Source organism: Streptopelia decaocto (assembly GCF_964273445.1).
Source record: "Streptopelia decaocto genome assembly, chromosome: 1".
Taxonomy (NCBI): domain Eukaryota; kingdom Metazoa; phylum Chordata; class Aves; order Columbiformes; family Columbidae; genus Streptopelia; species Streptopelia decaocto.
This window is the reverse complement of record NC_138663.1, coordinates 167875213-167891051: the sequence shown is the minus strand read 5'-3', so window position 1 is coordinate 167891051 and position 15839 is coordinate 167875213. Positions and strand designations below refer to the sequence as shown.

At 47.2% G+C, this 15839-nt stretch overlaps 1 protein-coding gene across 1 annotated transcript; it reads right to left on the bottom strand.

Moving 5' to 3' along the window:
• Positions 1-11216: 11216 nt before the first annotated feature.
• On the bottom strand, positions 11217-15813 carry KCTD12 (potassium channel tetramerization domain containing 12). Its single transcript, XM_082065093.1, has one exon. The coding sequence runs from the start codon at positions 15667-15669 to the stop codon at positions 14674-14676; it is 996 nt and encodes a 331-aa protein (XP_081921219.1). The 5' UTR covers positions 15670-15813; the 3' UTR covers positions 11217-14673.
• Positions 15814-15839: the final 26 nt, after the last annotated feature.

Sequence of the window (15839 nt, the reverse complement as noted above, 5' to 3'; positions counted from 1 at the left end):
GACAACTTGTGATCGTGTCCATCCAGCACCTGGACTAAAACCTGTCACCTGGGACCAGTGGAACCGAGACCCAAGCACTGCCAGCAGGACCACTCTGATACCAGCACCTGGACTCTGATAACGGCACAACCCAAGACCTACAAACTGCCACCGCTACTGAGGCCTGAAACCTGAAGGCTGCTCAACAGAAAATGGTGTTTGGATCCCTGGCGGTCACTATCTCTTGCTTATCTCTTGCTTATCTTCTCACATACTTGCCTAACCTTCCTCCTAATTTCTCCCTCTTTTTCTCTGTCATTCTAGCTTTAGGCATAAAAATAAAATAAGATTGTTTAGCGGCATCTGAATTCGTTTGTGTCTTAATCTTACCCTTGGGATCATGTTGAACCTTCTCAAGTCTGAAACTGGACAGGGTCCCCACAGTCGGTGAATGTCTTGAGTGAAGAAGACATTACAGACCCTTCTGGCTGGAAGACAAGGCTGGAGACACCCACGGTGAGACAATGAAGAGAGCACTGTGACATCTGCTATTGTACCAGCAGTATCCTCCATGAGATTAGAAAACCGTTCAAGAGATTTCAGTGCCTGATTTAAAGACTCTAAGCAGGGAAGGCCATGTAGAACAGCAGACTAGATGATCTGGATGGTCACTCCTTTCTGTTCTCTAACCCTATGAGGTAACATATAATAAAATATTCAATCTTAAAATATGCAAGCAACCTCTAAATTTTCTTGTAGAAATGGAAACACTAGTGCATTTGTATACATATACTCTTCCTATAACCTTTTCTAAGGAAATATGACTCTTTGGTCCAGTTATCTGCAACTGAGTGCTCTCCAGCCTTTAATGTGATACAAAGAAGTCCAAGTGGGTAAACATGCAAAACCAATAAAGCTATCACTCTCCCCTCTAAAGGAAAAGATGTCTTTACCTAGTTTTATTAGAGATTATACAGCATTTTCCATGGGTTATTCAGACTACAAAATTTTAAGGTACATTACAACTATTTTTAACTGAGTTGTCTTTATCATCCCTTTAGCACCACAGCAGATAAGTTCTTAGGCAGCCTACTGTAAACCGCTAAATCTTTCCCATGCTCCAGCCATACCCTGAGACTTTAGATAACATACAGATCATGAAAGCAAACCCTGGAAATAAGTGGGTCAGAAGCCCAGCACAGAAGAAGTGCCAGTTGATGGCGGTTGGGCTGCACAGAGCTGACCAGAATTTAAATGCTGCCCTTGGATTCAGGCGAGAGGCCAGCAGCAGCATCGTGCTGGCTCAGGGACCACTGAGCCACTTTGGTCATGGCCAGGAAGGAAGCAAGGCAGAAGAGACAGCTGTGGTCAGGTTTGTTGCGTCATCCCGGAGCCTGGAACCCCGATGCCCACGCAGCTTGGCTCTGACCGCAAGAGGGGACACAGCAGGAAGGAACTGCCATGTAGTACTTGCAAATCATCACAAGACATCCTGGGCCTTGCAGCTTTCTGAAATACTCAGACCTTGAGCTGTCAGACATAGGAAGACATGGAAGTGAATTTTAGAAAGCGAGGAAAATTAGGAGTGTTTGTACAAGACTACAGATTTGGGAAAAAAGTCTGTAACAGGGATCCCATACTAAAAGAAGAAAAAAAATAGTCACATTCCTAGAGCAGTCTCTACCCTTTTAAAGGAAAAAAAGTTAGGTTTCTAAGAACCACAGACTTTGCTGTAATATGAGGAGAGTGATTATCACTATGCTATTTGGAAAATCTGAGGCAAAACCAAACTACATCCAAATCTACAGAAGTCTATGTCATTATGACAATACACTCTGCTGCAAGACCATTTATTGAGTGTTGATGTGACCCTGCAGTTCAGCCATGAGTGAATCAAAACTGAGGTGGTAGGATTACAGGTTATTGCAGCTGTCTCTGCAACCAAAAAGAAAGGTCAGTCCCATCATACCAGCACTTCGTTCCCTCCTGAAAAACGTGTGCACAAGGAGAGGGCTGGAGGAAAGGCCTTTTCCCTTCTTTGACTTCTTTTTACATCACAGCCTGCTTTTCAAGAAAGTAACCAAGTTGTGACTTTAACTTCAAATTACAAAGGCAAAGAAGAGATCGAGTGCTCTTTCTCAGCTGAGCTAGTTTCTTATTGCAGTTTAGATATGCTGTTCTCATCTTCTCTCGTTGAACTTTTGTGAGTTAACACTTGCTTAAGCTCTTGTCTGAGAAAATTGATCAAGTGCAAAAGCCAAATCAGAGGCTATAGGGAGCTGGGCATCAAGTGCATACTGGCCTCACAGGACACACCGGCTCATTTCTATATGCTTCTGTGTGAAATTCCCTCCCTTCTTTAGTATGTTGAATAAAGATGGATGATAAAATGTTAGCCCACATCTGTCCATCCCCTTAAGCAAGGTGTTCCGCAGGCTTTGTCATTCCCCAGTAGCTAAACACTGAGCTTTTTTCAAAGAGAAGAAAAAAATTTATTTCATCCATATGATGTGAAATAAGACCTAGAACAAACTAATGACACCAAGGAACTATAGTTTTCAGGGAGTTCTAGGGCTTGCAAAATAGGATTAATGTGGGAATCTACTGTTTGGATAAGATAGAAAAACGTCTTGAATATCTTGTGACACCAAGAAATTTCCCAAAACCTGCATGAGGCTGCTCCCACTTCGTACAAGGTTTTCTTCCAGCTTTTCTTTCCTCCCAACGAAATAGATCTGCTTCAAAACCCTGACTCTTTGTTGCCAGCAGCTTTGATGGAAGTATCAAATACTCCATAGTATGGCCTAAGAAACTTTTAGGGTAAGAAAACTAGAACGTAGCTTAATTCTCTACCAGTTTCAACACAGTGGAGAGTGGAACAGGGAAGAAATGGGATAATTGGACCGACTGTGGTTTTGACTGTCTCAGCAGTTGTGCTGCATGTTTCCAAGAGACTGCTTGCAATGGTGGTATTAATACTTCAACAATCATAGAGAATAATTTTGTTTAGCAGCAGAGCCTTACACCTAGCACAGTTCACTGCAAGGGGAAAAACACATGCAGCTCATTTTATTGAAAACCAAACTTAGCATTCAGTTTCATAAAACAAAATGTGAGAACTTCCTAAAAAACAGAAGGCATTTCCAGTAATTTTTCATTAACAACGATGCTGGAGATTTCCTATAATACAAACAAAACTCAGTCAAATCTAGCCATCAGAATATATTCTCCTGCAGATTTGGATCAATTTCTGGCAGCTAAAAGGGCAGAAGGAGCCCTAAATGCTCCATATTCCTAACAAAATGCTTCTCCAGCAAAGGTATCAACAGACAGGTTGAAGACAGGCAGCCAAGAAGAGCTGTTTTAACAAGGTTCAAAGCTGTTTGAGCTACACTTGGAAACACAGGAGAAATTTGGAGACTGGAAATATTTTGAAGCCATCCGAGTCCATGCATTCACTTGGGTGACTGGCCAGGGTCACAGAAGCAAGTGTGACAGCTCGCCTCCCCAGTCTATAGCGACTTAATGCACTCAGACTACTGTGTCCTCCTCTGAGGGTTCCAGAGTTTGCTCTCTTTCAAAAACAAACTTAATCAATAGTTGGTTACTAAATGAGAGCACAGCCTGACTTTTGCTGTGTCAGGTAGAGAATTTCCATTTGATCTGGACCCCATGAAGTGCTGATGTAAATGCAAACAAACAAACAAAAAAAAGGTAGATAGAGTTCAGGTTCTCTACTAAAACAATAGAAAGAATATCAAGGAGTAGGTTTTGTCTACTGCCTCACTCTCACACATGTGACGATCACCTCTCAGACAAGAGGCTGGGCTGGTTGTTGATGTGCCATTGAGTGCTGGGCAGTGGCAAGAGCACTAGAAAAGCCATAGACCCTTTGTCCGACCCATAACCACCATTATTCTCAGGTTCTTCATGCATTTGAGACTTGTTAGTCTTTGTGCACATCTTTTTTGGAACATGGGACATCAGTCAAAAGTCACAACACCAGTGAGTCACCAGCACATTTTTCATATGCTTCGCACATCTAGAGCACTTAACTAAGGACTGACTACCTTATCACATATTTAGATAATATTGATTTACCCACCTGTAGGGTCCAAGTCTGATTTTGGGCTCAGGGAAGTTTCAAAACGATCCCCAGAGTCAGACTAAGACACAAACAAGGTCTGATGCCACTAATCCATCTATTTTATATTTATGCTTGAAGGAAGAGTAACAGAATAAGTGGTGTGTGGAAATTAGGAGGAAAGTTAAGCAAGCATGTGAAAAGATCAGCAAGAGAGAAGCAAGAGACAGTCATCCCCAAGGATCCAAAGGCCGCCTTCTGTTGGCAGCTCTCAGGTTTCAAGCCCCAGTAGCTCTGGCAGTTCACAGGTCTCGGGTTGTGCTGTTATCAGAGTCCAGGTCCCAGTACTGCTGGCAGCACTTGAGTCTCAGGTCCAATGGTCCCAGGTGACACATTTTGGTCCTGGTGCTGGATGGACACACTTGCAACTTGTAACCTGGTCATTTTATGACAGTTGGTGGCGGGTGTTGCCTGAGCACACGGCAGACCTCGTCCCATATGTTGGTGGCTGATATCGCTGGAGCTTCACTTGAGCTTACACAAGCTTCAAGCATTCTTTGAATCTGAGCAAGTAACAGTGATGAGGCATTTTCTGCTTTAACTTGCTGTATTGAAGCATTTGCAGCAGGCCAAATCAAGCAAGCAGCATGAGCAACTATTCCCTGTCCTGTTTCTTCACACCAAGAAGGCCTTGAGCATATTACTTCAGCAAGCAATCTTTGAGACAATAATTCACAATATCTCAGCCTTCCAAACTCACGCTGTGTGTTAAAAGCCACCGTGACTCACACCGCCCTGTCCTACAAGCAATATTTTCTACAGAAACAGGCCAGAACCTACAACTGCTAGAAAAACATACCTGGTTTCTAGGTCAGCTCAGTCCATGCTTTGATTTGCAGCTCCAGCATAGCCCTGTGTTATTCACTCTTATACCCTTGCATAATTGAATACTGAACAAACATTCAGTACTCAAGGAAGACTTTGGTGTCTAATTTTCACAAAAGTACCTAACTTCCAAAGAAGTTGAAGCGGATTTGATAAAAATAGCAGCTTTAGAATAAACGTGTCTTCATACATGTCCTATGTGTAGGTGAACATGAGCCCCAATGGGAGTTAAGGAAAAAAGAGAAGGATGGAATTCTGTGGAAACTCTGTTTCACCAGGCCGCATCCCCTGTCTCCCTGTCCCATAACAGGAACATTTTCACTTGAACTACTGCATGTGCTGGAGGAAACATGCCGTCCTTACCCTCATGGCAGTGGCACAAAAACTCCTGCAGAAAATGAGTGGGACTGACTGTGGATGGCAGCAGTACAGGCACGAAGCAAGAAGGGAAAGCGAGGTGGCACTAAAGGTCCTGGGGTCCTGATGGACACCAAGTGACCAGGAGCCACCAAGGCAGCAGCGAGTGCTGTCCCAGGCTGCATGGGGCAAAGTGTTGGCAGCAGCTGGAGCGAGGTGACCCTTCCCCTCTGCTCAGCGCTGCTGAGGCCAGGCCTGCAGTGCTGTGCCCAGGGCTGGGCTCCCAGTACAAGAGAGACAGGGACATACTGGGGAGAGACCCCAGTGCCTCCCTGCCTCGGTTGGAATGTGTTGCTGTATTGACCTGGCGCTGACCCAGCAACAGTTCTGTGTCAACACAGAGCGGCACAGATGAGAACCAGGCTCTTGCCCTGCAGCACCAACTGGCACTAGGAGGCCTTTTAGCAGCCTTTTACACATCATTTTGGTGGAATATCTCAGGATATACCAGCGTGTCCTACTCAAGTCAGCTTTGGTCTCGCCAGGATGGGCCAGGTGAACTGCTGCCACAGCTCCAGGTAGACTCTCCCAGGTAGGGTCTCAGGGACACCCTGGCACAGCCGGATCCCACAGCAGCCGCTTTTCTCATGCCAGATGCCATGTGCTCTGCAGGGACGACCCTGAGCTCATGCAGCAGCTCATGCCCATCCTGGAATTACCTGAGCCACTGCTCTGGCAGCGTGTATGGGTGACCCAGGGCCGTGTGACGAGGAAGAGGGACCTCCTCCTCTACAGCACCATTTTGGTCATCGCGAAGCCCCAGTTAGACTTGCAGAGCCCAGCTGCCAAGCAGCAGCCACCGCCTGTTGTCCCCTCCAGCAGCAAAGGTGGAGTTGGCCACTCAGCTGGTGACTTTGGGGAAGACAGGGGCAGAACAACCCTTCTCTGCTCCTCTTGAAGACGGGCACTTGTGCTGCATGGGGCAGCTGCTGCCCTTCCCACAGAGGCTGTCCCTCCCAAAGTGCTCTGCAGGGGAAGAGAGCTGAGCCTCTCTGTTAGCTAGCTCCCAAATGATGCTTCTCCTGTGTGCTTGGTAGTGGGGGGACAGAGCTGAGAGGCTCCAGGAGTGCTCACCTGGCACTTCCACTCCACAGCTGTTTGCTCTGTTCTCTTTGGCAGCAGGCGGGACACACAGGAGAAGGCTGCTCTTGCCCTTTGGGCAGCGAGGGAGGTCAGCTGCTAGAGACAGGGGGCCTCTCTTTGGCCGGTCCCTGTCAGAGGTCTGCAGCCAGGAGGGCATGTTGCCCCAGCCCATCCAGGTAAGCACGTATGGCCTGTGGTCCATGTCCTCTTGTCTCCTCTGGAGAGGCAGTGTCCCCATCAGAGAGATCGCAAATAAGTCTTTGAGACAAAGCCAGCTCCTTCCCACATCACCCTCCTCCTGCCACTCACTGTCCTGCCCCAGAGGGACCTGCAGACCCATAAACACTCAATCCTGCCCCTGAGGAGGGTTCACCTGTGCCAGGGCCTGTCTCCAGCTCAGCAATGTCCCCTGCAGGACCTGCTGGCTCTCCTGCAGGAGCACGGCTCATCCACGGAGGGGATCTTCCTACTGACAGCCAGCGAGCGTGCCTCGTGGGAGATCAGGGAGGCCCTCAACAGAGGAGTGGAGGTCCAGCTCCAAAGCCAGCCTGTGCACCTCCTGGCCATCATCCTGAAGGTGAACCCTGTTGACACGCAGCCCGGCAGCTGCCGGCTCTCTTGCTGCTGAGGGGCACCTGCCAGAGCAGGAGCCCAAAGCCAGGAGCTGCTGCTCAGCCAGAGTGATGGGGATGCTGCCTGTGCTCCCGGGGCACTGGTCACAGCCTCACCCACAGCCCTTGGCATTGCAGGACTTCCTGCGCAAGATCCCCTCCCAGCTCCTCCAGACACAGCTCTACCAGCAGTGGATGGACGCCCTGCAGAAGACCAGCAGGCAGGAGGGGCTGGCAGGGCTGAAAGAGTAACTGTGCCCAGCAGCCCGTCTGCTTCACAGGCACTGCCAGAGACCGGGACTTGCTGGCTAAGCCACAGCCTGACTGAAAAAGACGTTTTTTTCAGCCAGACTGCTACTTTATTAACTTTGTGTTCCTGTTCCCTCAGGGTGGCCAACAAGTTGCCCAAGGCCAACTGCTTCCTTTCCAAGCACCTGCTCACCTTGCTCCATAACATCAGCAGGAATGCTGACACCACCAGGATGATGGCCCGCAAACTGGCCATCTCTTTGGGGCCAGACCTCCTCAGCCCACCCGAGGAGGACATATTCTCCACAGATTTCCTGGTGGAGGTTGAAAGTACGCTGTGTTGCCAGCCTGCTAAAACCTCCTGGACCCACACCTGCAGCTTCTCTGCAGAAGCCAGGTTCAGGAGTGGGAAAGGCTGCTTGACCTGTTTTCAGCCACTGGGGTGGAAACCATTGGTTTGCTGTGTGCAGGTAACAGGACTGGTGCAGTTCCTCATTGAGAACCAGGAGGAACTCTTGGAGGAGGAGGAGGAGACCAGGCTTGCCAGGGTAGCAGCACCGCAGGCCACAGGCAGAAGCAGAAGCCTCAGAGGTATATGAGTTCCACAAACAGTGTGACAACAAAAGCCACCCCCCTCAGAAGGTGGCACTGCTGCCACAGTGACAAGCAAGGGACAGTGATGGATGCTGCTGCTGCTTGGGTTTTGCAAAGGACATCTCAGCTCCCCAGGGGCTCCCTGCCGAGCCCTGCTGCCTGGCAAAGGGACACTGCACATTGTCAACTTGCAGTGCCCTGAGGGTATCGCATGTGTTGAGAATCATAGAATCATAGAATATCAGGTTGGAAGGCTGGATCCCCTGGTCCAACCTTTCTTAGCTAAAGCACGGTCTAGACAAGACAGACCAGCACACTGTTCAGCCAAATCTGAAAAGTGGCCAATGTTGGGGAATCCACCACTTTGGGTCCAAAGTAACACCACAGTCGCTGCCAGTAAGGGTTCTCTCTCCTGTGCCAGAACAACCCCTATTCCTGGGACATCCTGAAGAAAGGGAGACAAAGCCATGCCTGTTCCTACCTTCATTTTTTCACCAGTGCTAACTCTGTCCTTGTAGGTGCCGATGTAGTTTTGCTGCTTGGACTCCCTGGATGAGCTCTGACAACTGGCCTTCGAGGGCCACAATGCAGCCCCAGCACCACCTGGGTAGAGGCGAGGGCAGAGGCACCGAGCCCTCCTGCTCTGGCCAGCAGATTCCACTCAACACCACTCGGCCAGAGCAGCCCTGCATCACCCTTAGACCCATCCCACCCCCCGCAGGAGGCCTTGCTGGCTCACCCATTCAGCTCCATCAGCAAATGCCCATCAGATGGACCATCTCCCGGGTGGGAGTTGACATGGGAACTTCAGGTTAGATGGACTCTTTTGTACATGGCTGTGCATACCAGCTGGGAGGGACATACGGGATGACATTTATGTTGGACATGATGTTCCATACTGTAAAACCCAGGTTAAGTCAAAACCACAACAGGATATAGCAGAACTAAAAATGCAGCTATCTATCCAAGATTGTTACAATTATGGTATCCAAAGCCTGTGAGAACTGCAGGGCTATGCAGCCCTGAGCTGCATCAAAATCTCAAGTCCTCCAGCAAGTTCGAAGTAGCAATCCATGGGGTGAAGCACCATTCCCATTTTATGGGAATATAGCACAAGAATGGCAAGGAAGTTGGTTAACTGTAAATACGCTCAAGTGACTCGATGCTGTGGTGTTGAAAAAGCATATACATCACATTAATTGTTTTACTGACCTTGTATGCTTGACAAGTAGAACCTCTCTGTTAGGTAACATAGGCCTGTGAGAAACTCTAAAGCACGTTATCATTGTGCCTGAGATTCCTGCTTTGTTGTGAGAAAAGACCACAAGGCTGTGCCTGCTTGAAGCCTTGAAATACAGGTGAATGCAGCAGACTCAGCGATCTCCTACCAGGGCTGAATTCTGCCTGCCTGTGTCCCCACTTGTGTCACCTCTGCATGGGAGGTTAGGTGCTACTTCGGAGATCCCCCAGTAGAAAAGTAACTAAAATAAAACTTGCTCATTGCAAATGCATTCGTGGCCTCTGGCTTTTCTTGCAACGTGTCTGTGTCAGTTCACACACCCATGCACAGAGCTGAATCTTACAGAAAATACAAAAAAGAGCTGATCTTAATTTGCCTTTGCATACACTGGAACTGTGTATCCAGGTGATACCCATGGATGGTCAAACTGGTGTTTACCATGGTAGTTGATATTTCTTGATAAGTCCACGACCTGGGCTTCCAACAATCCTGTATTAATACGTATTTTAGAAACAAGTTCTTGGATAGATTTCATACTTTTTTTGGATATGTATAATAGTATAATCTGCAAATGTAGTGTCTTAGCTCACCTTCCTCCCCTTAAGCATATATAGATACAATGACAGCAGTTCTGGTTTAGTGGTTTTGCAATTTAGAAAGCAGTCATTTCACATTCTTTGAGCACTTCTAGTAATTTCAGCCAAGAAGGGCTCTTGTAATAAGGCTCAAAGCTGTTCCAGCTACACTTGGAAACACTGTGAAAATTTGGAGGCTGGAAATATTTTTAAGCCATTCGAGTCTGCCCATTCATTTGGCTGACTGGCGAGGGTCACAAAAGCAAGCGTGACAGCTTGCCTCCTCGATCTATAGCGATTTAGTGCACTTAGACTACTGTGTCCTCCTTTGACAAAAGGTTTTATATAGACAGTGCCAGGCATTAATTACAGTAATTTGTTGTTATCCTTGTTTCCTAAGGAAATAAGGCTCATACCCTTTCATTGCCCATTTGGGTGGACATCTGTCCCCCTTAACAGCTTCTGAGTTGATGGGTAATTTCAAACTCTATTGAAAGAACTAAAAAACCTTGTAGATGTTACTTTCTTACAAATATCATTAATACGACTGGCTGGGTAAAGGAAAGGGAAAAAAAAAATCCTGAGTTCACTGAGGGAGAAAGGTAGAATTCAGCCTTAAACTTCAGCACAGCAGAAGCTGTCTCTGCCAAAGAGCATGCCATCTTTTGCCTAGTAGAAGTGAAATAAAAGGGCTGGGGGTGAGCAGAGTAATTTAACTGGTAGTATAAAGAAAATGAGACCTAAGCCTGCAGAAAGACAGGCTCTAAGTTTTGTTGCTCATGGAAAAAACTCCTTCCTTATATTATTGCATGATAACAAAGCTCTCAAACAATATCAGGCCATCGAACGAAACGGTTGATTAAACTTCCTTCACTTGGTTCCTTTGCATTATAACCATGCTACCCAAGAAAGATACAGGTGCTTCATGCACGTGGATTTTACTAGTAATTTATTACTAATTTTCTACAAATCTGACCACAGGTTTATTATAAACCATTAGGTTCATAATAGTTCATTAGAAATCACTGGCTAGCTATAAGACCACCTTTCCATTCCTTAACAGAATTTCTAAATGCATTTCTCTCTGATCATCTGTTTCCTCAGGTATTAATGTTTCTTTCATTAAATAAAGACTATATCAAATATTATTCTCTAATTTCATCAAAAAATCAACATTTTATTTCAACAATTACTCTACGCTATTCAAATTAAGCTGTTTAATCACTATTCTTCCCTGAGGACTGATTTATATTGACCAGTACTACAATAATTCTCTGTGAGACTTAAAAGGACTTATGCAGTCTGAGCATTATACATTTCTGTTTATCCTGCCCTGGGTGTTACTGGGGATCCCTATACACATAGCATTTTTTGCTCGATGTTTCTGCTCTCCATATTAGTTTGGAGTCCTTGCTAAAGTTATTAGTGTGATACTGTGGAAGAGAAAGCAAAGATAAAGACATCTTTACCAAGACTAAAAAGTAAACCACACAACTGAGTTAATATTTAAAGAACAAGAATTTAATTTGGTATGCAACGTTTTCCTAGGAGGATCTTTATTTTCAATGCTATACATGTGAAAGTAAGAATGAATAAGTGGCTCATTATCTACATGTATAAAAATATAAACATCCTATCAAACATCTGCAAAGACCTGTGCCTTAACTTCTAATGAAAAGAAAGACTGCCTTTGTTTTTTTAATAGCACTTGTAAATGCTACTGCATTCATCCATAAGTACATGAACCATGAACAACAACAGCTACAAAATGGATACAGGACTCCAGTATTGTGCCTTTACATTTTTGTCCTTCTGCACATCAACAGGTTAGAGGAATCATCGTGTTTATCTGTTCTTTGAGCTCTCAACAGAGGAGACCAGCAAAACTCAAGGACTTTGCCTTGGGCGTTTTACCTTTTAAAAATTTTACTGAAATTACTGAGTAATGTTTAAGAAGAACATTGTCTTGCATGGCAAACCATCAAATTACTATTACATTTACGGCACTATCATTTTAAGCCTGGATTAAATGAGTTATTAGTAAATGAAAGGCCCCATTTCCTAATGCTAATAGCGCTTAGAGTTTTTAGCACAAACACAAAGATTAAAAAATCATCAGTTTCTGGTTTTATTACACCCATTTTTCACCTAAAATTATGAGAATTTCTGGGTCGTCTGCCAGCAAATAGATAGGCAGTCACTGATCAAAACACAGGCAATCTTTGTTTTAAAGATGCATTCAACCACCTGGAAGTTTAGTTATGATTCACATTCAATCAAATATGTAATCAACTTCAGTTCTACAAGCTGATGTTCGTATTCGGTTTTCCATAGAAACAGGTATAGGAAACCAGTAAAACATTACCATACTATCTACATACTGTAATATGTAAATGCGCAGCTAGATTTATTATGAAATTCTGTAGCACTAAAATGATTAAAAAACTAAATGATTCGTGTAAAATGTTCATATACTGTATGTATATATACATTAAATCACAAGTTCAATTTAAAACTGCCCCTATTCGTAGCTCCTATGATGGATTTAGTAGGCTACCAGATTCTTAAAAAAAAAAGAAAGCCATCTAGAGCGAATCTGAACACTTTACTGAAAACTGATTTTATACAAAATCTTAAAAAACATACTTCAGAATTACTTAACATAAACTAGAAAAAGACAGTCATTATTCTTGAGAATGACATTGTAAAGACCTAGTAGCTGTGATCAATGTCCCTTCACTTGTGGTATAAATAAGTTAAGCACAAAGAAATAATCTCAGAGTAAGGCATAGGACAAACGGGTTTTGTTCCGTCTTCAGGTGTACTATCCTCTCACTCTGTCTTATTGCTCATCTAATTTGGCAGGTATACATCTTTCTCCTTTTAAAAATACTCCATTATACAACTATCTACAACTAGACAATACCCAGCACTTTTGTATGTGCATCTTCAATTTAATCATGTCAATAAACAATCTTGCTAATATAAAAACACTCATGGCAATGCAAATTATTTTCAGTTTTATGCAATTGTGCATGCACTTAATGAAAGACCAAGTGGCGAACACAGAGACCAAGCACTAAGCTCAATATGTATGTAGCTACAGCTGTTTTCAAAAGAATTAAGGTTTTAAAAATAAAACCCTACTGTGAAACTCTTTGGTTAGAATACAAGTGCTAGCAGTATTTCTAAATTTGGAATTAGAACAATTTATTATTCAAGAGTTTTTAAAATGTAACTTCTAGCCTGTGATATGTACTGCTAAATTCTTCAACACTTTGGACACATTTCCAATATTTTTTAGTGAACGTCTGAATAGACAATACAGGTTTTTAAGTCAAGTTCAGGTAAAGGAAAGGGCTTTTGTACCCCAATCTTCACAAATTTATTAGAAAGAGTTGCTTGATCTTCCTGATGTAAAACCTGCTCATAATGTTCCAAAGCAAGCTACTGCTGCCTCCTCTGGGAAAGAAAGATTGTTAGATAACACAAGCCAAATACAGCTTATAAGGGGCAATTTCCCCTGAAAAAAAAGTTGGCAACATTATTGTTTTTGTAAGGATGGGGCTTAACCCTTTGTAAGAAGCATTCAGTTTGTCTAGGAAGTGATACTTAAGTCTCAGCAGTGTCACTGCCCTGGTAGTACTGCCGTGAACACTAAGAAACTGGTTCTTAAAAAAAGGGGTTTCGGAATCAATTCTGTTGGCTTCGAAGCTTTACAGCACTAACATGACAAAACATAAAGTAATAAGCAGGGTGCTCTTGATTACGCTTATAATGTACATCTGCATTAACTCAACATACATGATGTCACCTTCCCAGGAGGCAGGCCCTACAGTCACTCTGGCAAGTCTGGCTTCATCTCACCCCCATAATTTTGAGGGTGTTTAAGGAAATACGCACTGAAATTTCTATGTATATTATAGACAATAACATCATGAGTATTATAAGGACTTCACACCACCCATGAAATTTACAATTCACAAGCGTTTTAATTTTTCAAAGCTTTGTCGCTTTACCTCTCAAGGGAGTGCACACATGTCTCTGAGGACATTTGGTAGTTCAGGTGGTTGGTTATCCAGCAAATCTGTCCTTTCACATCAGCCTTACATGCCTGCTGTGCAGGTCCTGGTCCAGTTTAGGAGCTTGGAGAGGGGAGCTCAGACAGATAGGTGGCAGAGAGGGGAGGTGGATGCAACCCCTCATGAAGGGCCACACGCACGCCTCCTGGAAAATTACTCATCTCTACAGATGAAGTATGAGCCAGAGTGCCAGCCCTTCACAGTCAGTCATCACTTCTGTGTGTGACATTCCTTCATAGACAGACATCACTTTGACAGGGTGGGAGGATAAAACAGACCGTTATGGATCCACCCAACAAGGTGAAATCTCAGTTAAGGGTATGGGGATGAGAAAAGACAGCCATTTGTCACACCATTTTCAACAGAAGTCGCTAAAAAGCAACTGAAAAGTTCCTCAGCCCCTAAACAGGTGGTTTTTAAAACACCCCACCCTGACAGAGCCGTCCCTTGGCTCGTGTGTGGAGAGGGGCAGGGGCTGGGCACACACGCAACACCTTTCTGGGGCAGGTATTTGTCTATTCACGCTACCTCTCTCCTTCCTCGCTACTGACACAGCTACTGGGATGCATGGGAGGGGGGATGAGGGTACCAGCCGGGATACAATGGCTGAGCAGGGACATGGTGGCCAAGCAGGGATATGGCAGTCGAGGCATGACACAGTGACCTCCCGTCCTTGGGGCCATCAGGAGGTGCGTGCATGAGGAGTGGGGGGGCTGCACGGGGGGCTGACCTGCCTTGTGCAGGGAGGCAGGTACCGGGGCGAGGAGAGCGCAAAGGGACATGGAAACCCTCCACATCCTCCCTCCTCCAGGCCGGGAGGGGACCGTGGATGCGAGGGTGTGCAGGGGCCACCACCTTATCCCTATGCGGCTGCTCAGTCCCGGCAGAAGACATACTCGGTGTAGCTGGTCCAGATCTTGTCATCGGCAGGACCGCCCTGCTCGGGGCCGAAGGCGCAGGTGCCGGTGGAGGAGCAGGCAGCCATGCGAAAGCCAGCCTCGGAGAGCCGGTCGAAGGCTTGCTCGAGGAAGTTGAACTTGAGGTAGTAGCGGGCGGTGTAGCGCTCGGGAGGGCGGTCGGGGTCGCGGCTCTCATTCAGTGTCTCCCCGAAGACCTCTTTGGCCAGCGCCGTCTTGCCGCAGACAGTGATGCGGGCCACCCGCCGGAACTTGGCATCGGCCTGTGCCTCCCGCCCGATGGTGTAGGAGCCCCGGTAGCCGATGGTGATGTAGCCCGAGCGTCGCCCGCCCGCCCCGTCCAGCGACTGCGATGGCGTGAGCAGCGGCCCGCCCGAGGGGCTGCGGCTGGCGGTGGGCGACGGGGCGGACGCCGCGGCTCCCCCACCGCCTCCTTCCAGCGGCTCGGCCTCCAGGTAGCCGAGGAGCGGCGGTGGCGGCTCGTCGGCGCAGACCGAGCCGTCGCGGTGCAGGGCGACCGGGCGAGCGGTGGCGGCGACCCGAGCCTGGGCCAGGCGGCGAGCCAGGTCGGGCAGCTGGAAGTACTCGGCCTCCCGCTGCAGGCGGCTGCGCTCGGGGAAGTGCTCGGGCAGCACCAGCTGGAGGTCCCGCAGATAGTCCAGGATGTAGCGGAAGAGGAAGCCGTCGCGGTCGAGGAAGAAGCGGCCCTTGCTGTCCCGGGGCAGCTCGCTGGGCTGCTGCTGCGAGAACATGCGCCAGAGCAGAGAGTCGCGCACCGACACCACGGTGCAGCGCCGCGTCACATACACCTGCCCGCCCACGTTCAGCTCCACGATCTCCGGGAAGGACGACCAGCCGCCCGCCGCCGCCCCGCTCCCCGCCGCGCCGCTGCCTGCCGCCGGCGAGACGCCGCCGCCGTTGGGCAGCCCGCGGGCGCTGTCCGCCAGGGCCATACCGGAGGGAACCCGCCGCCGGCGGGGAGCCGCCGCCCTTCCTCCTCCTCCTCCTCCGGCCGCCTGGGCTCCGGCGGGGCCGCCGCCGCCCGCGGGGGAGCGCGCAGCCCTCCGCCGCTGCCCGCCGGAGCCTCCCGCCCCGTCTGTTCCCGGAGCCTGCGCGGCCGCTG

Coding starts and splice junctions, on each gene's coding strand:
- KCTD12 (XM_082065093.1), bottom strand. CDS start 15,669: ATGGCCCTGGCGGACAGCGCCCGCGGGCTGCCCAACGGCGGCGGCGTC.